This window comes from Diadema antillarum, unplaced genomic scaffold (assembly GCF_040938485.1).
Source record: "Diadema antillarum isolate AM-2024a unplaced genomic scaffold, OU_Dant_1.0 seq00002310_RagTag, whole genome shotgun sequence".
Taxonomy (NCBI): domain Eukaryota; kingdom Metazoa; phylum Echinodermata; class Echinoidea; order Diadematoida; family Diadematidae; genus Diadema; species Diadema antillarum.
In genome coordinates this window covers 59,318-86,387 of record NW_027272932.1, presented here as the reverse complement: position 1 = coordinate 86,387, position 27,070 = coordinate 59,318, and the positions used below count along the sequence as shown (strand labels likewise).

The 27,070-nt window shown below is 38.2% G+C and overlaps 2 protein-coding genes across 2 annotated transcripts; one reads left to right on the top strand and one right to left on the bottom strand.

The window, feature by feature from the left end:
- Window positions 1-8,344: 8,344 nt before the first annotated feature.
- LOC139714539 (NADH dehydrogenase [ubiquinone] flavoprotein 2, mitochondrial-like) lies at window positions 8,345-17,347 on the bottom strand. Its single transcript, XM_071626231.1, has 7 exons — window positions 17,207-17,347; window positions 14,255-14,314; window positions 13,824-13,886; window positions 12,613-12,800; window positions 11,825-11,922; window positions 10,654-10,840; window positions 8,345-9,509 (listed from the first exon to the last, which is right to left on the bottom strand). The coding sequence occupies exons 1-7, from the start codon at window positions 17,243-17,245 to the stop codon at window positions 9,416-9,418; spliced, it is 729 nt and encodes a 242-aa protein (XP_071482332.1). The 5' UTR covers window positions 17,246-17,347; the 3' UTR covers window positions 8,345-9,415.
- A 2,164-nt stretch (window positions 17,348-19,511) lies between these two features.
- LOC139714541 (uncharacterized) lies at window positions 19,512-25,142 on the top strand. The gene is made up of 5 exons (XM_071626233.1): window positions 19,512-19,704; window positions 20,145-20,269; window positions 20,817-20,982; window positions 22,353-22,902; window positions 24,833-25,142. The coding sequence occupies exons 1-5, from the start codon at window positions 19,512-19,514 to the stop codon at window positions 25,140-25,142; spliced, it is 1,344 nt and encodes a 447-aa protein (XP_071482334.1).
- The last annotated feature ends 1,928 nt before the right edge of the window (window positions 25,143-27,070 follow it).

Genomic DNA, 27,070 nt, shown 5'->3' with positions numbered 1-27,070 from the left:
CATAGAATCAAATGTATTCTACAACATAACCAAAAATTAGCTTAAAAAATAAAGGATCAAAGACGTTATGACCATATTTTTGTCAAAAAGTGGATTTTGTACCCTAATTCCCCCAAATAGGACAAGTTTGTCCCTTTTTTAACTTTTACTTTGAGTTTAAACCCTTTTCCGTTTGACCTTTGACCTCAAACTCAAATCAAGAGTAGAGTGACTATCTAGTTACCATCCCTGTAAATTTCAAATCTAACCCCCTTCAACTTTTTGAAAAAATGCCTCTAACGTGCTGGAAAGCATGAGTTTTAAACCTAGTTAGGGTTAGGGTTAGAGTATTGGTTCAGTGAGATATCTTGATTTATCTGTGCCTTGTGATTTATTTTTATTTTTATTATTATTATTACTATCATTATTAACATTCTTATTATTATTATTCTCATTCTTCTTCTTGTTATTATTATTCTCATTCTTCTTCTTCTTCTTATTATTATTATTATTGTTCTCATTCTTATTATTGTTATCATCATCATCATCATCATCATTACTATTACTATCATTTTTAATTAGGGGGGTGGTTTTTTTGTGGGTTTTGTGTTTGTTTTTACTTGTTTGAATATGGTGGTTACAATCATATCTAATAGGTTTGTGGATTGCATTCAATTGATTTTTGCAAAGGACATTTTGATCCCAGTTATGTCATTAGAAACCAAGATAATCCACTAGAAAGAAACAGAAATGCTGTGATGGTTTTGCGCTGAGTCAATGTTATATTCAACCTGGGATTTCAATCCTATTCTTCCGTTCCATCAGCATCTAGAACCAGATGAACCAAATGATGACATCATATGTGTATCTCTTTATGCGTGTCATTGCACTTCTTGTCATTTCAAGACACCTTTTTCGCTGCTTGATGATACTGAGCATAAATGTCATGGATCCCCGATCACCCCATTACCCATTGGTTGGCTTTTATATTCTAAGTTGCCAGTATAGTACAACTTGACAGGATTCTGTCTTGGACTGTATGCCATATCTTGTGATAGCCATGCCAATCATGTATTATGTGCTTACAAGTGCAAAGTTGAATGATCCAAAACATTTTGGGTGTACCACAGCTTTGATCTAGAGGTATATTGCCAGGAATCTCTGGACACATAATCATGCTGCAATGATAATTATCTCCAGATGTTCATCATGAAGTGTGTTTATTTATGTTATCCTTAAGCTTGCTGAAATGTTCGTTGTAGAAAATTTAGCAAGAGCGTAAACACATTTCAACCTGTTGTGTATGATAGAGGAATGCAGTATGATCATTCTATCTTGTTCTTTCTTGGTCTTCAATTCATTGTATACCAAGTACAAAATTGTATATGTCATGATTTACTTGATTTTAAATGATTTTGGCAGATTAATATAAAACAGTGCAATGTATTTGCAAAAGTGTTAGATGTTTTTCGAGGGTCATCCTCTTTATACTGTAATCATACATCATGTATGTATCCTTTTTCAGATTATATCCATGCAGTGAAGTCAGTGGGACTATTGCAATGAGATATTGGTCTCATATTGTTGTATTATATTATTCTATGTCATATGTTATGATCATTAGTACATAACGTATAATCTAATCTGGAATACATACATTTTACAGTCAAACTCGGATACCTCGAAGTCGTCGGGACTGAAGAAATTGGTTCGAGGTACGCGAATTTCGAGGTACGCGTACGTCGAATTTTCTTCGACTTATCCGATTTTTGTCGATGTTCAACATGGTATCTGTTACAGTGCCTACCGATTGTTTGTATGCTTGTCAATTGGATTTGAATCTACTTTAATATTAATGAATTGAATGAAAATCGATGTTCTTCTTTCATCAGTGTTTTCTGGTGAACAATTAAATGACTTATCACCATAAAAACAAAAAGAAAATACCGGTACGTAATCGAGTGCAAGACAGGGTTGCAGAACATGCGTGCTGAATGTACATTGTCGCGTCGGCGTAGGTACCCCCTCGATCACTATTCGTTTTTCCTCCTTTTCTCTCTCTAAGTCATCATCTCTTACACAATATCCAACACAAGAATCAGTCTTAGCTTTGCAAACTATCAAAATTCCGCACAACCATGGGTGTATATGTAGCTCACCAAGACTGTTTAGAGCTACAGGGAGCGACGGCAATGTCGCACCGCTACGCACCGGTCTTCCATATGTCTACCAGCGGCACTCACAGTCAGCAAACGATACCGTTAATCATTTCCAAATGTAAAAGCAACAATCAGTAATTTATTTTAGTATGTATCATACGAGGAAGAATATTACTGTTATTCATTTCTAAATTTCCAAGCAAACATCCGACATTCGTTTTACTATACCATATGGAGCCCAATATTACTGCTGTCCACTTCCAAAAGTGAAATGAATTATCTGACAATCATTTTATCATCGAATGGAGCTGAATGTTACTGTTATTAATTTCGAAATGTATAATAGCAAATATCCGACATTTATTTTAGCATCGTATGGAGCAGAATGTTACTGCTATTCACTTCCAAATGTAAAAGCAATCATGACTGTGATATTTATTTTGGAATCTTCCGGAGCCGAATGTTCTTGCTATTTACTTTCGAAAGTAAAAGCAAACATCCGACATTTATTTAATCATCGTACGGAGTTGAATGTTATTGTTATTCATTTCCGAACATAAAAGGGATCATTCGACATTCATTTTAGCCTATTCCGGAGCTCAATGTTATCGCTATGTACTTTCGAACGTAAAAGCAAACATCCGGCATTCATATCATCATCGTACGGAGTTTAATATTATCATTTATTTCCGAACGTCAAAGCAAACATTCGAAATTTATTTTAGCATCTTCCGGAGCCGAATGTTGTTGATATTTACTTTCGAATATATAAAAGCAAACATCATACGGAGTTGAATACTATTGTTATTCATTTCCGAAAGTCTTAGGGATCGTTCGACATTTATTTTTGTATCTTTCGGAGTCGAATGTTATCCTTGTTTATTTCCAAACGCAAAATCAAATATCTGACATTAATTTAAGCACCGTACAGAGCTGAATCTTACCGTTAATTCATTTCCAAAAGTATAAGCAAACATCCGACATTTATTTTAGTATCGTATGGAGTCGAATATTACTGTTATTCATTTCCAAAATCAAAAGCAATCATCCGACATTCATTGTAGCAACTTTCGGGGCCGATTGTTACCGCTGTTCATCTCCAAAAGTAAAGGCAAACATCCGACTTTTTTTGGTGGCCTGACGTGCGTTTTGGTGGCCTCGGGCCACTGTAAGTGTCGAGCCCTGAATAAGTGCAGCACTGTACATTAAGGATGGGCTACTTGAGTAGTGAGTAATATCGCAAGATCAGATTCCGGCTATGGCTTCTGAGGACAGTGCTATTGCTGTAATCATAAACATTTACCGAAGAGGATTGTTCGCATTAAAAAAAAAAAGCGAAACAATCTTAGGGGGCCTTGACGATTGTGCTAGAAAAGAAAAGAAAAAAAAGTATCGAAAACTCAAAAAAGATTCAAGTCAAAACAGGGGTAAAATACATGATGATTTCTTTCTTTTTTTGTCTGAAAATCGTAAAGCGTATTATTCCGTTACTTCGAAATTTATCAGAATAAATTGTTGTTAAATCATATCTATACTATTCTTTATTATGCTAGGCCTATACTTCCAGATCATATACCACACTATGCTTCATAGTCGCATTGCTGGAAAAAAAATATTCAGAGCTTGCGTTCTCGGGGAGAATTAATGAAACAAACTTCGTGAAAGGAAAAAAGTAAAAAAACACACACACACTAGCGGGAGATTGATGTTTGGACAGTGGACCTTGATTAATGCCAAAGATATAACTGTCAACACCTAAGCAGGTGCGCCACGACGGTTACGAAATGTACGTGCACGGCATGACTATCACGATCGCAAATCAAAACAGAGTGGTCAAAGAAAGATGATGGGCAGAGCGTATTGTGCTATTGTAAGCACTCCATTTGCACGGCTGTTATATGCATAAACCGTGTACGTGTGTAGGTACAGTAGGTGTTGGGGATGCTATATGCATACCATGTACGTGTGTAGGTACAGTTGGTGTTGGGGATTTTCCTTGTCAGCTGTGTACCGGGTATTTCTTTGAGCGCACGATCGTTCTGGGGCTCAGAATATTTACAATCGAGTGTACTTTTGTGACATGTCTTCGCTGTCCACGCGCGCTTCATCGGAAATGCTGAGTGATGTTTGCAATTTCAATTCGAGCAACATGCTGGGAAAAACAATAAGTTAATTAAGATCGGGACATGAGATTTCCCTTCGAGGTAACCGAACTTCGAGTTATCTTTTTCGAGCTACGCGAATTTTAACACACGAAAACTCCATAGGAACAATCGGGACTTTCATTTTGCCTTCAAGGTAAGCGATATTCGGCTTATCCGAGTTCGAGGTATCCGAGGTTGACTGTAGTTGGATGCACTCCGTTAACATTCGTGAGCTGCATTTTTCTCTTTTTTTCTTGTTCAAGTTTTAAATTGCTTTGATGGTGCATAAACTTGACTAGCACTGTTGAATTTCATTCTTTCCATCGAAGAAGTTTGTGTGTTTCTCTTGTTCGAATTCATTTTTTGTTTGTGTTGCATTTGATGCATAGAAAATTAATGTATGTTAAAAATAATTATCTGCAAGAAGTATACTTATGGGTAAAGCAATGAGATCTACACTGCTCCTTGTCACTCGATAGTAGATGTTTCTATTGAAGCGATATATATGCAGAAGTTCAGATTTGAAATTGAGTCCAATTTTACACCATACCATCTGCTTTGGAATTTCAAGCCAAGAAGTATGTACCCTCAATGTGTGGTTTGTAGCTCAGTAAATGCCAAAGTTGAACAGAAATATCCAATGCTCTGAAGTATAACCAGTGTACACTTGCCCAGAAGTCTTTACTAAATATTATATTCTGTTCATACTAGGCTCCAAGTTGAATCACAAGGCTGTACAAGCAGTTAAAGTAGAACACAGTAGAGAGAGACTGTGTTTCCATGCCACAAAAAAAGGATTTACAGGAAATGCAGGGCTTGACATTCAGTGTAAATTGATGTTAGGCCAAAAAATTGTAATAGATTCTTATCGTTTGGTGGCCCAATTGTTCAACTAAGAATTAAAATGGATTGTCATGTTGTCTTTAATTCCGGGCCACCACATAATTATCTCCCTTCAGGCCATCAAAATTTCAGATTCAAAGATTTCATTGTCCTAAATGGGCTACCAGACAACTAAGTTAGTGTGGGGCCATAGGGAATGTTAAGTGCCTCTGCTTTAAATGTCATTTGAGTGAAAGGTTAACCTCCTTGCATAGTTGAGAAGCTGATATGCTGCTTGTGTGTATTAAACTGAAAGATATGCTTAATTGTCAAGGTTATCATGCTTTGTTTCAGTGTTGAAATGTGTAATTTGATAGGTATAGGCATTTTTCAGCTGAAGATTAATCCCTTCCATGTTGTTGAGACGACATGAAGATATTGTATCTTGTTTTATACCTTATGCAATGAATATCTGATATGATTGTGAAAAGTGAGAAAATTATACAAGTACAACTTGACAATCACAAAACTAATGTGCTTTATTTTTATTTTTGCTTTGTGTTGTTTTTATGGTATGTGCGTGTGTGTGTGTCTGTCTGTCTGTCTGTCTGTCTGTGTGTCTTTGTGTGGTGTTAAAGTGTGCCAATACCCTAGAAATCAAATTTGTGTACAGCTAGGATACACAAAAATAGCCATAATTTACGTGTGAAAGCCCCAAATGTATACATTTCGATAAATGAGATCACATGTCTACAACAATATGGCGCTTGCGCTCCGTACATTATGCATGCATTTTACAAATGATACTGAGATTCCTTGTCAATCAGTTAGTGAGGTATCGATCAAATAGATGAGAGCATTGCATGTCACTGTTGTTCAAAACGTATTTGGAAAAGATGTATTTATATCTATAGCTCAATCATTTGATAAAAAGAATTGGGTGATCAACTAGTCTATTTCAAGTCGTCTTTATTTTTATACACTCCTTACAGTTGACATTTAAATCCCATTAAATAAGTTCAGAGTGACAATTAATATTTTGCCGAGGGCATGTCTCAAGTATAATCTAAACATATAGCAAACATGATACTCAGGCTATTGGTACACTTTAAAGGGATGGTGTAGTGTTAGTGGTGATGAGCATTAGGCTTTTAGCTTTATGCAAAATACCAAGAAACTGCTCATGAAATAGTACAGAGCATGCCATTCTAAGAAGAATTAAAAGTTTATTTGGTGAAAATCAGTTTTGGAATGGCTGAGACAAAAGAAAAAGAAAAACAAACAAAGTAAAACAAAGTGACCGTAATAAATATTAGGATTTCTGTGTTTTGGATTTCTCAGCCATTTCAAAATCACTTTTCATTTTTAATAATAAACATTGAATCCCTCTTGGAATTACATGCTCCTACACATTACATAAGAGGTTTCTCATTATCTCACCCAAAAAGTGTGAGAAACCTGAAGTTGGGTCTCAACAAATACTACACAATCCCTTTAAGTGGACTCACTATTACATTATTTGTTTGGTGTTTGTAAGCTCTGTGTTGTACTAGACATACCTCACAGGACATACTTTACATCACCAAATCCTACTGAAACTATTTTTTTTTTTCAAAATTGAAGCAAGTACTTTCACAAAATAAAGACAAAATTATAATGGAAAACTTCAAATGGCACAGGTGAGCTGTCATTTGAAAGTGGCTTATCCACAGTCATCGTATTTTCTTATATTTTTCATATTTGTATGTACAGATACATGTATATCTGTAAATTATATATAAACCCCTCAAAAAAAGGTCCTGCAATTCTAGTTTAATGTATCATATTTCTTGTCAAACTAAATAATTTTATTCAAATGTGACGTCACAAGAAAGCCTGATTAATTTTCTTTACAATGACAACTCACATTATGCATTCCTGGAATGCACAGTACGACAGAGTATGAGGAAAGGACAAATGTGAACAGTTGCACAATGGTGCAAAAGGTGTTATGTCAAGCAGTATAATCCCATTTTTTTCTTTTCAGGGAAGGCATGTGCTTAAAAAGAATGCAATGTAAGATTATTGTTAGATTATTAGGCTTCATCCATGAATTAAAAACTGCAGTAGTATCTGCAGATTAAAATCAAACATGAAGGTTGACCAGTCATTAATGAGAGTTTTTTAGAGTGCTCACAATTCAGCATTGCTTATTCAAATGACCTTTTTTTTTTAAAACAGAATATCATCAATATCAGAATTGCTGCTACTTTTCACCTTTGATCTGTCCCCATACTCAGCTGTTTTGCACATTACATGTTGAGTAACACCCAATCAAAGCAAAGTGAGGTGTCATTCTAAAGATAATTGATCAGGCTTTCTTATTATGTCATACTTAAGAAAAATACTGCCTGTACAAGAGAAATATAGTATATCAAACTTTGATTGCAGAACTTATTTTCAGGGGGTATATATATATATATATATATATATATATATATATATATATATATATATATATATACACATATATATATAAACTTGCGAAAATAACTGCTCTTACTGTATGACAAATGGTTATTCTTTTGCGCAAGGATGTACTCCAAATGCATAATTATTTGTGCAATCCTTCAGCTTTGGTGAAATAAAAGTGCACTTAGGCTAATTAAGCATTTGTTGTGCATATAATCTGGTAGAGTGCATTCATGATCAAATACTACTTATGTCAAAAGAAAAGGAAAAAGAAAATATATATATACATGTATACATACATACATACATAAATATAAATCATATATGTGTGTGTTTTATATATATAGTCAGAGAGAGAGAGGGAGAGAGAGATTTGATGGGGTTTTTTTAACACATGCATGTATTCAGACTACTCAGTAAGAGTCAAGACATGGGATGCAGAAATGTAATCTTCTGGACATATCATGCATTTGAACTAATTCAACCAAAAGAAGAGAAGGAAATCTACTCAAAGGGTAAACTGCAATTTGCCCTTGAGGTGGCACCCTTGTCATCTCTCTATCTAAAAAGAGCAGCTTTGTCCTTCCTTGCCTCGCTTTGCTCATATTTTGAATGATTGAGATAAGCTTTTGAAAACTCTACCACTTTCTTTCATATTTTTTTTTTCTTTTTACCTAAATATTGAACAGCCAAGGCATGCAGACACAAGGAAACATAAACAGACAAAAATCACACATCAATTTGAATTCACATATCGCATATCAGAATTTAATAACATGACTCGTCACATTCAGGTATTTCTCTACAAATCTTGGCAGATAATGGCAGACATATGCACACAGTATCGAGTGAGCCAAGGAGGAAATTTTTGCCAGTGAGGAATAGGAGAGAAAGAAAGAAATGCCATAAGCAGGATAATGCACCAATTGACTGTTTCTAACCAAACAATCATAAATACATATAATCTGAAACATCCTATTACACACCACTGTCAACCCTGAGGCAGTATCTTCAATACAGTGGGCCATCCACACTAAAATTTTCCTCTGGCTCAAAAAGCCTCTCAAGAAAATGGGGTACTACGAAATAACTGCCAGCTTATAAGCTGAACTAAAATGGACAAGTTTTTGGTACATTGCTGATCAAGATCTTGACATATTGCTACTGGAAGCCATTTGCATTCCCTAGTTTTAGCAGGGCGTAGACTACTGCATAAGCTGTTATTTTCATGAGGGTTTAATTTTCGTGAATCTGCCAATCACTGTTGGACTGAGAAAGTAACAACACAAAAATATCTTGAACTGACAGGCATCAGTGCACTTATGACAGCCTTGAGGTCAAAATCACAAAAACAGCTTGCAAAAATGTCTGTGACCTCCGCATTCACGAAAATATTTTCACGCGAAAGTAACAGCTTTATACAGTATCCTAGCCAGAATTCTTAAGGGATTCCACATTCAAGAACATCAACTCTTACCAGATGGTAATAAGCCAAGTGCTTGGGCTGATCCTTAGCAAATCTGGACATTGCAGTTTGGAATATCAATTCAAAACTGCAAGCTATGTATAATGTGCGACTCACTGAAATTTCACACAAACTGGAGTTGCAAATGGGGTAGTTAGACCATGTTGATATCTGCTCACAAGTAGTGTAGAGGGGAAAATGTGACAAATGATTGCTTTTAAACAAAACACTAGTCATGTTTATCCTGTAACATTTTGTCTAATACTCAAAATGAAAAAGAGCAAAGACATTACAGATGTAAGGGAGAAACTTTTTTCTCTCTATACATCAAGGGCTATTGACATTCAAAACATACATATCTATAATTAGTATTTAACAATAAAAATATCTCCATTTCACAAATCATCTCGAACGCCAAAGCCAGGCCCTTTGGGCGGCTCCGTCAAACTTGTCAGACCGCCCTCTGGTTCCGATGCAAAGCGTTTACGCCTGTTGGTAAGAGAAAAAAATATGATGCTAGTTATCAGATTTCACAATCAACATTTCCATAACTTCTATAAGCTTGAGCTGCAAATTATCACATTCAATATCTTTTTAAATAATTTCATCACAATAAATAGAGAAATTGGCCATATCATAAAAGGTATTTTCATGTTTCACTGTAGTTAGGATTATCAACGTTAGTAATAATATTGTCAACATTATCATTACTCTTATCAACATTATAATGACATATGTTATCATCATCATCATCATCACCATTACCATTACCAGTATCATCTGTGTAACTACTGCTTATACTACCTATCAAATAGAGGACAAGTAGGCACAATCTTTTTTTTTTTTTGTCATGGTTGAAAATTCTGATCAGTTACAGTCTAAAACTCACAGACATATAGACACACTCCTCATTTCCGTTTAATTTAGCATGAACACTACCATATCACTCGTAAATAAATGCATTACTGTGTCTTTCGAAAAATATTGGAGTTTTTTTGCTCACTAAGAACTATCAGGTACTTTCACGTGATCCTTATATTGACATTTATAAATATTTCTGGGTTTTCAGCAAGTTTTCACCCATGATGTAATATTACCTTATGTTTTCAATTAATTGACATGCCCCATGCATAGCAATGAAATTCATCTCACAGATACCAGGAATCTATTGTAACAGTTCTCTGTGAAACAAATGGCTACTCCCTTCAAAAGAATACAACTCTGGCCTCCAGCTAAGTGTGTTACTACTATGCACATGGCATAGACAAAGTCATCTCATATCAAGGGCTACAAACTGATGGCAAGTAGAACAGGAAACACAAGTTCAGCTTTTGGCATCAAATCATTTGTACAAGTGAAACAATTCACTACTCTTAGTGTTCACACAGTCAACCCACTGCTCACTAGTTACGTTAAAAACTCCTCATGTACAGGGTGTATACCCTTTTTGCATTCATTAAATACAATCAAAGCCTTGCCAAAACATTGAGCAAGTGAGTATGTGTTTCACTTTTCTACAGAAATTAGTCAAAGAAAAACAGCAGATAACCTTTGGCAGGACTTCTTCTCAGTGCAAAACAAGACTTTTCACTACAACATCAAAACGGATCATTCTTCTTCTTCTTTAACCAACCTTGGTCCAGCCTTGGGCATCCTGCCAGCCTTGAGATCATCAATGATTTCTGTCATGTCCTTCACTGACAAGTCCTCGTAGTAGTTGTCGTTAATCTGAACCATGGGTGCGTTCACACAGGCTCCGAGGCACTCCACTTCGGTCAGAGTGAACATCTTGTCCTTTGTCGTCTCGCCAACTTTGATACCTGAAGACCAAGAGGGAGCAGCAAACATTATAATCATGCAGTGTTGCTCTAAATTAATGCTTTGCCCAAGTAATGATTGGCAACATGACAGGATTGGTAGTGAGGGGGTGATTGCAAGAGACAAGAATGTAAAATGGATGATCATGTCCCAAAATGGTAATTCTGAGAGCTCTTTGCTGCAGAAACAGTCCCATCACTAAGACCAATCAAAAATTGATTACTGGGGCTGGATGAATATTTCAGAGCAGTACTTCACATTGATACATGGGGGGGGGGGGGAGGACTGGGACCGAAATCATCTGTATAAAGACACAAAAGGACACATATAAGACAAATAATTTGTAGTAGTGACAGATACAGACATTGCTCAATGAAATAAACTAAGGACAGAAGTTTGGGATCCCTTTAGTTTGGAGTTATACACAGATTCTGATTCATGGGGGTATATCATGTTGAACAGCATAAGTTATCTATAATTCGGTATTTTTTATTCATCAGTAATGCTGACATAACTTAATGACTTTATTTATTCATGCATAGAGCCATTCCCAGCTTTTAAAAATTGTATCGCATTATTGCCACATCATAAAAATATAAACCTCTCCGTGCAACTGGGGAAATAATCTGAACTCAGAGAGATCTCAATACAAGAGATACATTTAGTTGTAACTCAAGAGGTAAAATACTGTATAAGCTGTTATTTTCGCAAGGGTAATTTTCGTGAATTCCGGGAATCACAGTTGGACTGCGAATTGAACAAAACGCGAAAATGTCACTACGTGTTGAGGTAGTAGTGTACATTTGTGTCGATTTGTGAAAACAACATCATGCAAAAAATGTCTTTGACCTCCTCATCCGCAAATATAACAGCCTATACAGTATACCAAACATATCTTCAAAGTATACACCATGGTACGGGTGACCAAGGGACAAGTAGAGTGCTGCTGATAAGCTTACTAAATCTCTCACTTGGCGAAACCTTACCTAGCTTTGACTTGATGATGTCCAGAATCGAGTCAGAGTCTCGCAACATACAGGGTGTCGTTGTGCAGATTTGGATGTGGTACTTGCCCACGGGGTTCCTGCAAAGAAATGAAGGGGGGTGGGGTGGATCAGAATGAAACACAAATCATCTCTCTGCACTAGGCATTGCAACACCTCCAAATGTGAATAACCTTTGAATAAGGATAGAGAAAAGACTGCAGCAAGCATCTACTGGCAGCAGCACAAGCAGACGGGCTAAAAGGGCTAACTCGTTAGAGTTGAAAGCACAGAAAGACAGGAGATGGTCAGCAGATACAAGGAGTGAAAGAAACACTAACATTAATGTCTTGCTGAATTCAGTAACCTGAAGTGTATACTGACCAGTCCATGCAATGGATAGTGAAAGATATTTTGTTGGATTGTAAAAGATAATGTAAGTGAATCTTCATTTTAATATTAGATTCAAATAATAAAATGTGCATTTCCCTATTTACATGTAGGACGCTTGGACCTGAAAATATCCCTCTAATATGCTGTCAAATTATGAATATCGTAGCCTCAACATACATTGTTTGAATGTGGCAACAACATGACATGACATAACGAAAAACTACAGAATCACCACAGGCTTGTTCTGGAAAATTCCCACCAGGCCTCCTGATTTTGATAATTGTTGTAAAGTTTGCCTACAACATATTTTTGGTTGCCATCAGCCATCAACAAATTGTTCATGTTCTTGCAAACAACAACATGAACCCTAAAATACTTTTGGAAAAAGAGACCCCTACCTGTTGAACATGGTGTAGAAGGTGGCGACCTCGTACACCCTCATCTTTGGCATATCCAGGATGTCCGCAACTTTGTTCATGGCGGAGATGGGTGTCCAGCCGTGCTGTCTCTGTGCAAGGTCCAGTACAGGAATGACCGCTGCTGCCTTGTGACCATCTGGGTAGTTGGCTATGATGTCATTTACTCTCTGCAAATATTCAAGCAAGTATAACATTATATACAACTTCAAATTTGTAAATCACTTGGCAGTGGCAATACTATTTTAGTAAATTCTCTCTCATCTGGGCAAATCTTAGAGATAATAAAAGATATTGGTGGCAGAAATCAAAGGTTGCTTAGCCAAACAAAATACAGAAAATGAAAATGATGAACTCATTCTCACAATGATAATCATCTACCTTGTACAATCTCATATTCAAAAGCCCACTTCTCCAATATGCACATAATCTTGCTACAGTTCTTTCAATCCAGTTTCAGCTATTCAGATTGTCAGCTGTGTAAGTCAAATAATTCCACAATATCTTCTTTTATCTCCTTTTTCTTTTAAATGAGTCAGTGCATGGGGGCTATTGCCTTGCCCAAGTGCTCTGTGCAAATTAGCATACAATTATGTGTTAACACACACTCTTTCACAATCTTCATTGCCTCATGGAAGATTTATAGATCCAATTCGCTGATAATCACAGTACTGCTGCTTAAAAACTTGCATTCTGTCTTATCTTTTGGCACCTATCAGCTAAACGCTGCATACCTACAACATCTTCGTTGCTGTGTGTATGGATACTCTGAAATGAACAGCCTTTGCAAGGACACAATAAAAAAACACAACTCACAAATATCCCATTATGTAAAAGCATTCAATCTATGGTATAGTATTTTGCACACAGAAAATGCAAATCCCAAAAACGTGTTTTAAAGATTCCTACAAATTTTACGGAGAAAGGTAATGATCACTGTGACCATGAAGGTTTTATCTACAGGAACTTTTATGTTAATGTAATATTGGGGAAATACATAGCTTTGAAAATCTTCAGCAATTTAGCAGACAACATTCTACAAAGAGTTAGAATATACTTGAAAGCTATCGACATTAAACTGGCAAAGATTTTAGCAGAAATGTAAGCGTCAAAGATGCACTGCACATGATAAATTGTCTCTGTCAAATGTATTTATCAAAGTGGTTTTGATATCCGTGTAGGTAGTGACTTACCTTCATATTTTCTGGAGTAAATTCAAATGGTGTGTTGGGATTGTTTTCATCTGAATCTCTGTGCTGTTGGTAGGAAAATAAGACATTATGAGGTACAACCGAGTTGCAAGCATATCATATGTATACTCACTCAAGGCATATCAGTGCTGGTTTATCAGTGCTACATTTACTGCAGATAAATGTCATCTTCTTCAAGCGGTGTAGCAGACATAAAGTAAACACCAAATTTATTGAGCACTTGTTTTTTGCTCGTTTTTCTGCAGTCTTCACACACACACACACACACATACACACACACACACACACACACACACACACACACAAATAAATATCTACGTGAACAAATCTTGTACTGGCAACAAAAACTTGGAATGCTACTTGCATGACATATTTGGCCTTAGACATACGTGATCAATGTCTGTACTACATACCACAAACAGCTGATCAGAAGCTTTCACACTGCTTGAATGAATCGCCCTCAGCTGCCGAGCCTGTAAAGAAAGTAAGTAGGTGCACAATAGGAATTTGACTACTAGTGTAATACACTGAGTGGGAGGAGTATATCAAATGTAAACATGTATTATCAAAATAAAACCCTTTGTAGTCAGGTCGCTTAAAATTTTGAGATTACCATTACACTTGACAATCTCAAAGCTACAATGTAAAAGCTTCTTGTGGTTTCATATTTGGTAAAACTGTGTGATACCGTACTTCCAAAAATTCCACAGAACTTTAATTTTCTCTGAACCATGAAGTTGTTTTGATTACTAATTCAGTCTATTTAATGACGAACAGTCGTTTGTTTTCTGCTTGTAAAAGACACTATGATTCCTTTATCGAACGGAAACTGCATGTACTGCGTTCAACCAAGCAAGAAACACATATATACACAAGGCATGCCTTTCACACATTGGCACACACACAGACGCACAGTCTGGCATGTATGGATTACACAGAATATGGATTGATTGGTGTGGCAGAGCTCCAAGGGACTTATTGCAGTATGTACAGGGTAATGGTAAGGGAAACTCAGTCCGGGAAATTCGCTCATGAGGGGGGCTCCGTCTCACAGGGCACTCTCCCCCTCATGAGCACCTCGGGGTACTCAAGAGGTTCCCTACCCGCAGTGTTCATGAGGCCTCCCCTTCACTTCTCACCCATCTCACATCTGATATAAATGGTCGCAAGTTCACACTGTAGCCCGATTAGATGCCATGCTTCGCACGGCGTCCCCGTGCGCCAGCACGGCCTCAGACGAGCTGCCGATATACCAATCTCCAGAGACCCCTTGAAACACAGCTACAAGACCACAACACTTTTGAATGCAACTGCTGATGTTGAAAATGCCTACATTCTCAATTCTAAATCACAAATTACTCACATGAAAAAAAAAATGATATATTAGTCCATAAGGGAGCCCTCACGTATCGTAAACTGAGCAAAAATTGCAATTTCAAACCGGAAAGCTGACTATCGTCGCAGCACGATTCAGAATACATAGGCCCCAGCTTTGAACGATGCAACAATTGTGCGCAAAGATAATAGAGCGCCGCATAGCAGTGCACATGTATCTTGCAATAACCCAATTCGAGGCTGGAACCACGATGCTCCGTGCACACGCTGCATATCTCGCCCGCACGGTCGACAGCGCCACCTTTTCCTGTTGTCTTTGCAGTGCTGGGACTAAAGTTACATTTTGAATCACTGCCATTTACTGAGCGAGCGTATATGATATGCAAATCTTCATTTTTGGTAAGTTGTGAATTCTGTATATTAATATCGATAGCAAAAGACGAAAGCTAAATAGATCAAGTTTTCATCCTACAAAGTCCGAGCACCGGTAACGTGTAATAAATTCAGAATCATGTCACAGCCCTGAAATTTGGAGATTGCGTGGCCTCCAGTAGGCACAGCCCTGTCGCGAAACTTGTGTCCAGTGACAGGGCTGCGTATAGTTAGTTCGCACTGTGAATTTTTGTTACATAGACATGTACGTCCACTCTCCATGATGAGAAGAAGAAAAGAATCTATTTGTTTTGAAAAAAATCCAGTTTTAATCAAAACAAATACTAGTAGATTGAAATTTGTATTCTTTTCATCATGGAGAGTGGACATGTGTGTGTATAACATCATGTGTAACAAAAAAATCACAGACAGTGCCAACTTGCGGCCATGTAAATTATAAATATACCAGATGTGAGATGGATGAGGTGAGCACTGCGCGATCGGGGAGGGAGCCTCGCATCTAGAGTACCTCAGACTAAGGTGCTCATGAGGGGGAGAGTGCCTCGTGTGAGACGGAGCCCCCCTCATGAGCGGATTTCCCAGACTCATGAGACTGAACTAGAACTTTTACAAATTATGTTTACGAAGCAAAAGAAAATGAAAACACTTGAATGAAATGCATGCAAAAATTGTTTGTGTAATAACGGATGTGCATCAAAATTTTGACTAGACCCCCTTGCATAGTCTATGGTGTGCACCATTAAATTTTACAGACGAGACCGAGCCGAGTCCAAGGTCCAAACCAAGTGTGCATCACTTTCATACCTTGGATAACATACCTTGAAGGTGGGCGTAAAGTTAGACTTAACATATTTGCCCCTCAGTGCAGTCTTTACATGACATTAATAACTTTTAGTTACGCGCTGTGCAGAATAACATGGACAAAAAAATATCCCATCAGGGTTGTATTTGTTCTTGTCTTGACTCCAGAACCTCTCTAGGTTAGACTTGAAACTATTCACGGATGGGCTGTCAACTACAAATGATGGCAACTTGGTATCATCAGCAAAGAGCTTAACTTCACATCTGCCACTTAACAACACATCAGGAAGGTCGTTTACGTACAAATTTTCAATGTTTTAATAACTTTATCCATCAAAGGTGACTGAGGAGCACATCAGAAACCACATTATAATTATGATTTTAAAAAAAGAAAAAAAAAACCAAGTTATAACGCTGAGCAGAGGGTGAGAAGCTGATACGGTTCTTATGTCAATTTAATCGAATGAATGATCAAGACAAAGATTGTCGTTTTGTTTTTGCTTTAGGTATTGGGGCCATGCATGGGCATGGGGTCATCATATGTCCATGACATGTGCATGGAATACTCCAGGATTTTAACCTTACGATGGATCAGGGTTTGTCGTGGCATAAAGTATGCCTATGAGAATCACAATAAAAGTAGCACTCATGGTGAGATAATAGCAGGTAAATTAGATCTCTAATTTAAAAATGAATTTATCTAGCGCTGCGCGCTGCGCTGATCACTCTGCGAGTATTCCACTACATAGATTTGAAGGTACGGGACTGCACACTCAACACGTATTACGCAAAAAAGACAGATGTGTGTGCAGTTATTTGCAGAAAACTGAACTTACTGATGATCGAACAAAGGTTGCAAGAGGTAGTCTGATCATTTTGCTTGCAGATTTTTCTACGTTAGTGTTGATACTGGATTGCAAAGACAAAATTCCAGGTGTTATTCTCGGAATTCGGCACTAGACACTGCCAGCGGCCGAAGAAATTGTTCCATGAGTAATTGGTATTGTGAAATGATAAGAGTGGATTGAAAAATAATAATTCATCAAAATACCCTTAATATAAATATTAAAATTGAAATTATATATATTTTAGTCTGTTTTAATCCATTCAAAAATTATTCATGAATCAATTTTTTTTGCGATTTTTGACTCATCTTGTTAGAGCCGGAGACACTTTAGACAAACTGCGCATGCGTGATTGCATTACATAATTGGTGTTGTGGGTCATGTTGCTAGAGACGCTCCGTATATATCCCGTCCACGTCCGTAATATACACGGTAGGACTAGACGGTCTATGGAGAACGAAACACGTCGCGTCAACGACTGTGATCTTTTGGGAGTGAAACATTTCAGTGAATTTGGGCATGACTGTGATACCTGTGTGAACAAGCGCTGTAAGTGTTCTATAAAGATTGATCACGTTCTTTAAATGGGTTAAAAAACGTGAGAGGTTAGCTAGCCTAGTGTACTAGTAAATTTACTGGTCTAACCTCTCTCGCTCTCTTCTGAAACGTTAACGCAAGGTTAGAGTAGACTCTTTAGAGTGTTTTGGGGATCTAGACCGGGGTCTAGATCTACATCTAACTGTTAATAGTTCTACTCTTAATTCTAACTAGCTAAATCTAATTGTTGAGTTATTCACAAGAGGTCTAGTGAATCTATGTCCCCTTTCCGCATTGTCGACATTGTCATTGATTTGATAACTTTCAATATGATGAAACAGTGTGAATGTTATTTTAGGGTCTTAAAATAGAACGAGTAGCGGACCCAGTTTGCGGCAGGTTAAGGCCTTTTCAAGGGTATTTAGTAGTATTCTAGTAAAACGGGCAACAGAAATTAAATTATTATTATTTTTATTTTTTTATTGGAAGAGGTACTTGCAAAGGCCTCTTCAGTGTTGGTACCTTCCAGAAGGCTGCCCTACCAATCATCAGAAGGTTGCAGTCTCCTGTAGGGTCCAAAATGCTGTATGCCTGGCAGCCTAATTTTTATTATTTGCACGCACATCATGCCATTTATTGTAAATAGCTATAAATTTAGCACTTTCAAGCACCATCGGCCAATGTTGTCATCTCACAGTTCATCCCAGTTTAGCTTTCTACAAGCTGCTGCAGGGATTTTCCTTTCACGGTTCAAGGTTCAAGGCTCAGTGGTCACAGTGCAGAGAAATGTGGCTTGTTGTAAATCATGTCATGCATCATCTGTTTCTTCCAAGTTTAGCACTTGGACTGTGTGAACATAACGGGCAGAACTTGGAGAGGAGAGATTCCTGACATGCTCTACAAGTACAAAGATCCTCATTTCCAGATGACCACTGAAGCAATTAAATCAGATGGGGTTTTCTGTAAGATGTGGATGATAAGTTATGGTTTCATTCCCTGAAATTGTATTTGGATTGATTCACTTTTTTTTAAAGTTATCACTGTGGAGGGTCCCAGTGTAATTTTTTAGGGGGACATACAGTAGATCATAAGTATATTGATGTACATTAGCCTGCATACACAGATAACAGTATGCCTTTGGTCTTTACTGTGGCTATGCATTTGCAATGTCACACAGATCTATTGTCTATGTACCATACTTCTTCTTTCTTTTTTTTATAAAGATGAAATTGTGGTATTCAAGTGAATACAATGTAGACTCTAGTAACTGTCCAGCAAAAACAGTCACAAGGGTGCCTTCAAAATTAAAGATAGACTATTTTGAATCACATCCTGATTCCAAAGCTGCTATTTTCTACCAACTGTAACTTAAAGTTACAAGCAAATCTCTTTATAACTGAGATGGTTTTGAATGTGAATCTGCAAATATACAGTGTAGATATATGTTCTAGTCTAGAAAACATAGTCATTGACTATTGAATTGAGACACAGTATGCATATCCCATTTATCACAGACCGCAGTCTACAGAATCTTGCAATGCAAACAAAGTGTAACATCTTCATGTAATTTACATGTTTATGTACCTTGTGTTGTACACATTTGCATATCTTTGTCCCAGATGAGAACATGCCTTCATGGAATGGGATTGAGTATCCGGTACTTTCTCTGAAACAGGATCAGGAGAATCATCGCGTGTAATCAGACTACATAGGCAAGCATTGCTGTGCTAAGAACGCAGGTTACACACAACTCTCAAAGATGGGGGACAAACCGGGCAGCACTAAGGCCTACAAAGGAAAGTTCTTTGACCTTCGTGTGAAGCTCTTCACTGAGGAGGTGTTCGTCATGAAGGAGATCTACAATGAGATGAAGGTGCGGGCTCTGAAGGCCAAGATGGAGTTCATCACAGGGGTGCCAAGCCACCTCCAGCGCTTGACGTATCTTGATGAAGGTACTCATAGCTATTATACATTCTTTTGAAGAATTCCAGCTGCTTGAGAGATAGTGTATACTCTTTTCTTTATTACATAGTGCAGATAGACATCTCAATTCCCTGCTGTGACATCTGATTATCTTAACCCTTGATACTAAATTGCATGTAATCAGCTTTGACATTATAAACTCACTGAATTCCTGCCTACAACAAAGCATTTTCGTCAAAACTGTTGCACATTATTAAAATACACGGTACAATATTTTGTTATCACCTTATCTGTTAGTTGCAGCTGACAGTGCCATTCACCTTTGTTTATTTCTTATAGATTCTGGGGGGGGGGGGGGGCAGGAGTGCTTAGCCTTTAGCTCCTTGCTAGTCATTTCATGCATTGCCTGATAAATTCTATTACATGAGATCACTATGGCTAAACCCAGATAAACTTCTCTCTTCTCCAGCTGACATGATGGATGATAGTGATGTCAGACACCATGACATCGTGCCTGGTGCGATAATCAACATGGACGTCTGGAACACGTGGAAGAGTCTCATTGCTTCAGCGGCAAAAGGTGATATCCACCAGGTAGGTCAGGTCACCACTGTATCTTTTTATTGAAAAGATTTTCCAACATGTGCTTGAGACCCCTCAGTTCTGATCTGCCATCATTACCAGGCAATAGTGACAAACTGTATTGCAGTGCATGACATACGCCTGGGTACCCTGTAACGTAAACTTGACTTTATGTGAGAGTCATCAGCTGTTATAGGATTCACTCATCATGTTGAAGCTAAAACATTTGCTGCATTGTCAACTGTTCGGTTGGCAAAGCATCAGAGGCAAAAAAAAAAAAAAAAAATCGAATCTATCAATCAAAGAGAGTCAAGGCTTTTGATGGTATCTTTTACCTTGACATGTGGTGTGTCTGATAAATGATCTGGAAATATTGTTAGCCTTTTAGTTTAGAGTTTCTAGCTGATTTTTTAAGACAACATCTTTCGGACATATCAAATTGCTTAAAACAATAATCACTTTTTGATTTTACGTAAGTATGCACAGTATCACAAATATTGGAACAGACTAAAATTTTGAATACGTATGTATCCCTTGTGACATGTCCCAATTTATCCAGGTCATGAAATTGGGAGTGACAAAGGACACAACATACGAGACGCCATCATCACAGATGATGCGAGAGAAATCAAAGCAGGCCTGGATTGCAGACAGGGCTTTTGTAGCACTCTGCATTGCAGCTCACAGGGGGCATGTTAACCTTGTACAGCGGCTTATTGTAGGAGGTAAGTTCATGGGGAGAAAAGCTTCACCCAAATCCCTTTTAGGGGGACCTTCTGTGGACCAGTTCTGAGCAATATTCAGCTACAAGATTTTCATGTTACAAAAATTTGTAGTACTGATGTGAAGTGCATCTATTTATCTGGTACTTAAAGGACAAGTTCACCTTCATAAACATAAGGATTGAGAGAATGCAACAATATTAGTAGAACACATCAGTGAAAGTTTGAGGAACATTGGACAATCGATGCAAAAGTTATGAATTTTTAAAATTTTTGTGTTGGAACCGCTGGATGAGGAGACTACTACAGCTTGTGAGTCATATGCGTACAACAGTATAAAGAAACTGTAAAAGAAAATTCAACATATTTTCACTTTTTTCGCATAATAAGAGAGCTCTTGACTTGCCTCTTTCTACAGGCAAGGGGAATAATATTACCCATAACATTTGTCGGTAACGAGTCAGGGGAAGGTGTACTTTTTTCAAAAGATGGAATTTTGTGAAATTCTCTTTATATTTTCCTTATATTGTTGTACGCAAGTTATTCATACACTGCAGTAGTCTTCTCATCCAGCGGTTGCTGCACAAAAATTTTAAAAATTCATAACTTTTGACCGGATTGTCTGATTTTCCTCAAACTTTCAATGATGTGTTCTACTAATATTGCTACATTCTCTCAATCCTTATGTTTATAAAGGTGAACTTGTCCTTTAATAGATTGATTATGTGATGATGCTAATGATAAAGCCTAATTTGCCACTTTTGGACCATTTTCTTGAAGATCTATTAAAACTAAACCAATGTCCTTTATGATTAAGCTTGTTTACCAGATAAGGAGAGCCAGTTCTGCTGTAGTTATATTTAAATTCAATTTCTACTAAAAATGTGTTGCAATTGTTCATTAACCCTTAATACAGGGATATCGTCGCTGGGGTGACAAGACCTTGTATCTGCAATTTTGGGGAAAATGACGTTTTTGGATTAATAGTCAAATAATAGGTTAAGTGATGTCCTGTCCAAATCCCAACTGTCTTACTCCAAAAATGAAGCCACCACGGCATGTCAACGGAAAGGCTATCCCATTCGCTATAGTGCTTTGGACACCATGTTTTTTGGCTCTCCTGAACATTTGACATTTTGTAGATACGAGGTCTTGTTGCCCCAGTTAATAGATTTGGTCTCTTGATTTCTTTTTAAGTTGTAGCTGAATTTGAATGTGTAAAAAACAAAAAAAAAACAAGAAAAGAAAAAGAAAAGATAGCACATGTGTAACATATGCCAATAGTCCTGGAAAAAGGAGGGTATTTGCCAACATATTCATTAGGCAGAATGAGATTTCAGATTTCATTATCCTTTTTCCCAATGTAAATTTAGGGGCAGATGTTCATGCAAAAACAGCCAACGGCCGGACTGCACTTCACATAGCTGCCGCCCAGGGTAAGAACAATGCTGTAGAAGTCTTACTGAACAATGGAGCCACGATAGACGACCCCGACATCGAGAACAAATCACCGCTGGTCCTGGCGGGGCTGTGGGGACACAAATCGTGCGAGAGGCAGATCTTCCTCTACCAGTGGCAACAGAGGGCAGCCAAGCAGAAGCCCATCGCCAGGACGACGGGACGCATGGCGCACCAGATGTACGACTCCAAGCTGAAGACGTGGATGAAGGGCGCATACTCGCAAATGTACACCGCCAGGATACTACCACCCGGCGAGTTCTCGGGGAGCGGGCTGGACGCTCCGAGGCGGAAGCATCGGCCTGGTTCCGCTTCCAGTGGCTGGGCGAGTGATGGCGATGCTGAAGATGATGGCTGGTCCTTGGCTGATGGAGAGGAGGTTGGGACACAAGTACGGTTGGGGATGGAGACATTGAAGAATGTCCAGGCAGCTGAAGCAGCCAAGAATGCTGGCAAAGGGCAAAAGTGAGTTCATCCCTCACTGTATCTCTCTTCCTTTATTGTCCCCGCCGAAGGAGTTCGAGCAGGGGACTATGAAACGGGCTCCATACGTGTGTGTGTCCATGTGTGTGTCCATCCGTGTGTCCGTCTGTGTGTCCGTCCATGTGTCCGTGTGTGCGTCCGTGTGTGATCAAAATCTTCAATTTGCTACTTCTCTGTCATTTATGAGCCAATTTTGATTCTGTTTGCTTTATATGATAGCACTATGTGGGAGCTTTGAAACTTCTACACAGAATTTCAGTTGTGACCTTTGACCTTGACCTTTGACCTATATTGTACATTTTGCTACAAAATGCTACTCCTTCGCCATTTCTAACCCGATTTCGATTCCGTTTGCTTTATGTGATGGCACTAGTTGAGGGCTTCAAAACTTGTACACAGAATTTTGACCTTTGACTTCTTTGACCTTTGACCTTGATTTTTGACCTGTATTGTACATTTTGCTACAAAATGCTACTCCTTCACCATTTCTAACCTGGTTTCGATTCCGTTTGCTTTATGTGATGGCACTAGGTGAGGGCTTCAAAACTTCTACACAGAATTTTGACCTTTGACTTCTTTGACCTTTGACCTTGATTTTTGACCTATATTGTACAATGGCTACAAAATGCTACTCCTTCGCCATTACTAACCCGATTTCGATTCCGTTTGCTTTATGTGATGGCAGCAGGTGAGGGCTTCAAAACTTGTACACAGATTTTTGACCTTTGATTTCTTTGACCTTTGACCTTGATTTGTGACCTGTATTGTACATTTTGCTACAAAATGCTGCTTCCGGCGGGGACATATATTATGCACCGCGTAAATTCTACTTTTCCTTGTTTTGCTTTCATTGGCTCTCCTGGCCTTTCTCTTTCCACAGTCGAATCTTATTGTAACTGCTAGATCAAATTTTATGTCATTCGCAACTGACTACACTTTAGTGAATGAGACAATTACTACAACTTGAAATCCATCTGCTCTGCCAGCAGCTAGGATGTGGGGGGTAAACAATATTCAGCTTCTCATTGTCTTTCCCTTGATGGATGTTGATGGGCAAGAAACTGTAATCAATGTTGTAACCTCAGACAGATGTGATTAACTTTTCTCCTGATTAACATTTATCTGAAAATCAAGAGTAGAACACAACAGGAAGTCATTCTTTTTCATTTTGAGAAAGCAATAGGAAAGGGGGAAATGAGGCATCTTCACTGAAACAAAGAAAAAATGTCATGGAATCCTGTGCAATGCCTCTTTATAGCCGTATCCGGGCAATTACCCCGAGAGGGCAATTACCCCCCGGCTAAATACTGGTTAGTGGTAAGCTTAGAGTAACGATTAGGGTTAGGGTTAGGGTTAGGGTTAGGAGTTTGAGTTAGGGATAGGATTAGGTTCAGGATTAGGATTAGGATTAGGGCCAGGGGAAGGGTGCGGGGTAATTGCCCAGGGGGTAATTGCCCTAGACCCGTCCGCTATGTGTATGGGTAGTTTTGAAAAGAGCTGTTAGAGGACCAGTTTGAGATGAAAAGTAATGTGGCTTGGGAAAAGAGGGTAGAAAGTAGCATTGAGAGGTATTGTGAGGATACAATAAGGAAACAGTATCTTCTTTCAATCATTCTACAGTGCACTACTGTTATAACGAACATGGTTGTAACGGAATTCCAGTGACAATGAAGTGAGAATTAAGTAAGGCCTCAAAATTACCTGCTCTTTTTTTTCACTGTTTATATGTTAGAGTGTAATGAAATTTTGATAAAACGAAAGAAAACTGCCGGTCCCAAGGACTTTTTTATAACGGGAGTCCACTGTATACCTCAAGTGTGTTGAGTCCCATCTTGATTATCAACTTGATTATCAACATGTTCCATATCTATGTCCACCAGTTGTGAAATGTGCTTGTAATCCTTTTCCACAGGGGTGCCAAGGCCAAGGCAGAGAAGGGGCGCGACCGCAACTCAACGTTCGATGACTGGCTGGCCCGGAAGCAGAACATAGAGCGGGAGAAGATGAAGGGGAAGAAGAAGGCCGACGCCCGGCAGAAGATGATGGATGAGGACAAGAAGAGACTCAACGCGGGCAAGGAGCCGACGAAGGTACCGAAAGGCGGCAGGTACGGCCAGAATCCCCGCAGCCCCGACAGGAACACGCCGGACGACACCGGCTTTGACATGATGAAGCTGAGGAAAGAGATGGGGATCTTCAACCCCATTCAGATCCAGAACTGAATCTTTTTGGAGGTTCATGCTGTATCATGGTTTGGAGTAATCAACTTAAGACTGGGAGGAAAAAAATATGTCTCCCGAAGACAAAGAGTGACTTTAAAGCCTGCTCCTCATTGGTTCATTGAGTGCAAATGTCAAGACGATTAAAATGCATTCCATGAAAAGAGCAACATTTTCTCAAAGATGTAGTTGTGGGCTTTGTGGTCAAACCTGTTTGAGGACTGGGATGAGTGCAGCAGCGTCAAAGCTTGAAGGAGATGAAGTTTCTGATGGTTTGCTATACCCAGAGAGAAATTAGACTGTCTCATGTCTGATAATAAACCGATAGACCATGATGCATGTGTATGTATGTGGCCCAACTCATGTTTAGATTAGCTTTACTTTTCTGTGTAGCGCTGTGACATGTAACATGGCATGCATACTGCATGTTTTTGTGTTTTTCTGCCTTGGAAAGTACCACAGGACTGCTAGTATTCCTTGGTGATTCAGACAGACTTGGGCTAGCATCTCAAAGACCTGGCACAACAGCATGGGGATATCATCGAGTGGGAAAGCTGGCCCGATTTGGGTATATTCGAGATCGAGTCCCCTTAAAGGAACATTCCAGACGATTTTCATAATTTCTCATCATCTTGTACATAAATCAATAGCCCCATGTATAGATTTGTGGAATTTATTAAAGTTCTTGAGTAGAGAAACAATACTTTGAAAAACCTTAAACAAATTACACTGAACAAGGATGATGACATAGGAGGTTCACATATTTCAGAAATGTAGCTCAGTGTAATGCTTGCGAGTTCACCTGTGTATAATCTACTCATGCCTTCTTCTTTTGTTCTGCTTCCTTGAGCCCCAACTCACACATTCTTATGGTGACCCTGCCATGTCATCATCCTTGTTCATGGCAATTTATTATAAATTTCGAAAATATTCTTATTCTTTATCCCGATTATCATAAGTCCTGAAACTCTGTCCTCAGTTTAACTGATTTATAGTTATTCAAATGTAAAAATCTGAAAATTATCCGGAGGTCTCCTTTAATTAATTATGTACAGCTTTATCACTGATGTCTGTGTAAGTACACACACGGAAAAAAAAAATCTTGACTTGAGTCGACCGTAACCAATTAGCATATTTTTTTATGCACATATTTGCTATTCAGGGTTTTTTAATGTACCCCAGTGGGCAAGGAATGAATCAAGATTTGCCAGATCGAGAGCATCATGTCACTGACATGCATCTTTCTCTTCATCATTCTACAGAAGGGATATGTGAATGCGAGAAATGCAAGTCAAATGAAACGTTTGCCTGGAATAACGTGGAAATTGAAAACCTGTTACTTCATTTATGTTGGGAGCAAATCATCCATATCAGGCCAGACAAAGTGTGTAGTATGCAACATTTTTGCAGCTTCAATTTAGCTATTTCATCGAGTTAGACTGTAGTAGTCACAAGTATGATTGTGTATCTTACTATATTGGTGAATACATAAGCTGGAGTTTATCATGACAGAGATTATCTAATCAGGAAAGCAATGCATTTTTATGAAAAAAACACAAACATTATCTAGTCATTTTTTTTTCTATCCTGCTCATCAGCCCTATTTTGAATTATGTCTTTGCACTTTCTTTTGAGTTTTGTTTTTGTTTGTTTTTGTTTAAGAACAGTAAGCGAGTCATGTAAATTGTATATGCTATGGAGACTGAGATACAAAAACAGTTAGACAAATCTTTTGTAATATACCATATATGCAAGCTTTTGCTACAGTACCATGAAACCATGGTGCACAGTGGTCTATCATGTGTTCGAAAGGATGTTGCTTTTAGTCATTGTGACCATATTTTTGTTTTCCCCTTTCGAGTGAAATGATGCATTAGGATGTAATTTGTTCAATTTGTAGTTGACAGTTACTTGTGGGCCATAAAGATCAC

What these genes read in the sequence shown, in the direction of transcription:
- LOC139714539 (XM_071626231.1), bottom strand. Translation starts at nt 17,245, where the DNA reads ATGATCAGACTACCTCTTGCAACCTTTGTTCGATCATCA. An exon ending in CAACCTTTGTTCGATCATCA is followed by an intron (nt 14,315 to 17,206) that starts GTAAGTTCAGTT and finishes CTTTCTTTACAG; the next exon opens with GCTCGGCAGCTGAGGGCGAT. An exon ending in TTCTACACCATGTTCAACAG is followed by an intron (nt 11,923 to 12,612) that starts GTAGGGGTCTCT and finishes ATTTCTTTGCAG; the next exon opens with GAACCCCGTGGGCAAGTACC.
- LOC139714541 (XM_071626233.1), top strand. Translation starts at nt 19,512, where the DNA reads ATGGGGGACAAACCGGGCAGCACTAAGGCCTACAAAGGAAAGTTCTTT. An exon ending in ACAGCGGCTTATTGTAGGAG is followed by an intron (nt 20,983 to 22,352) that starts GTAAGTTCATGG and finishes ATGTAAATTTAG; the next exon opens with GGGCAGATGTTCATGCAAAA. An exon ending in AATGCTGGCAAAGGGCAAAA is followed by an intron (nt 22,903 to 24,832) that starts GTGAGTTCATCC and finishes CCTTTTCCACAG; the next exon opens with GGGTGCCAAGGCCAAGGCAG.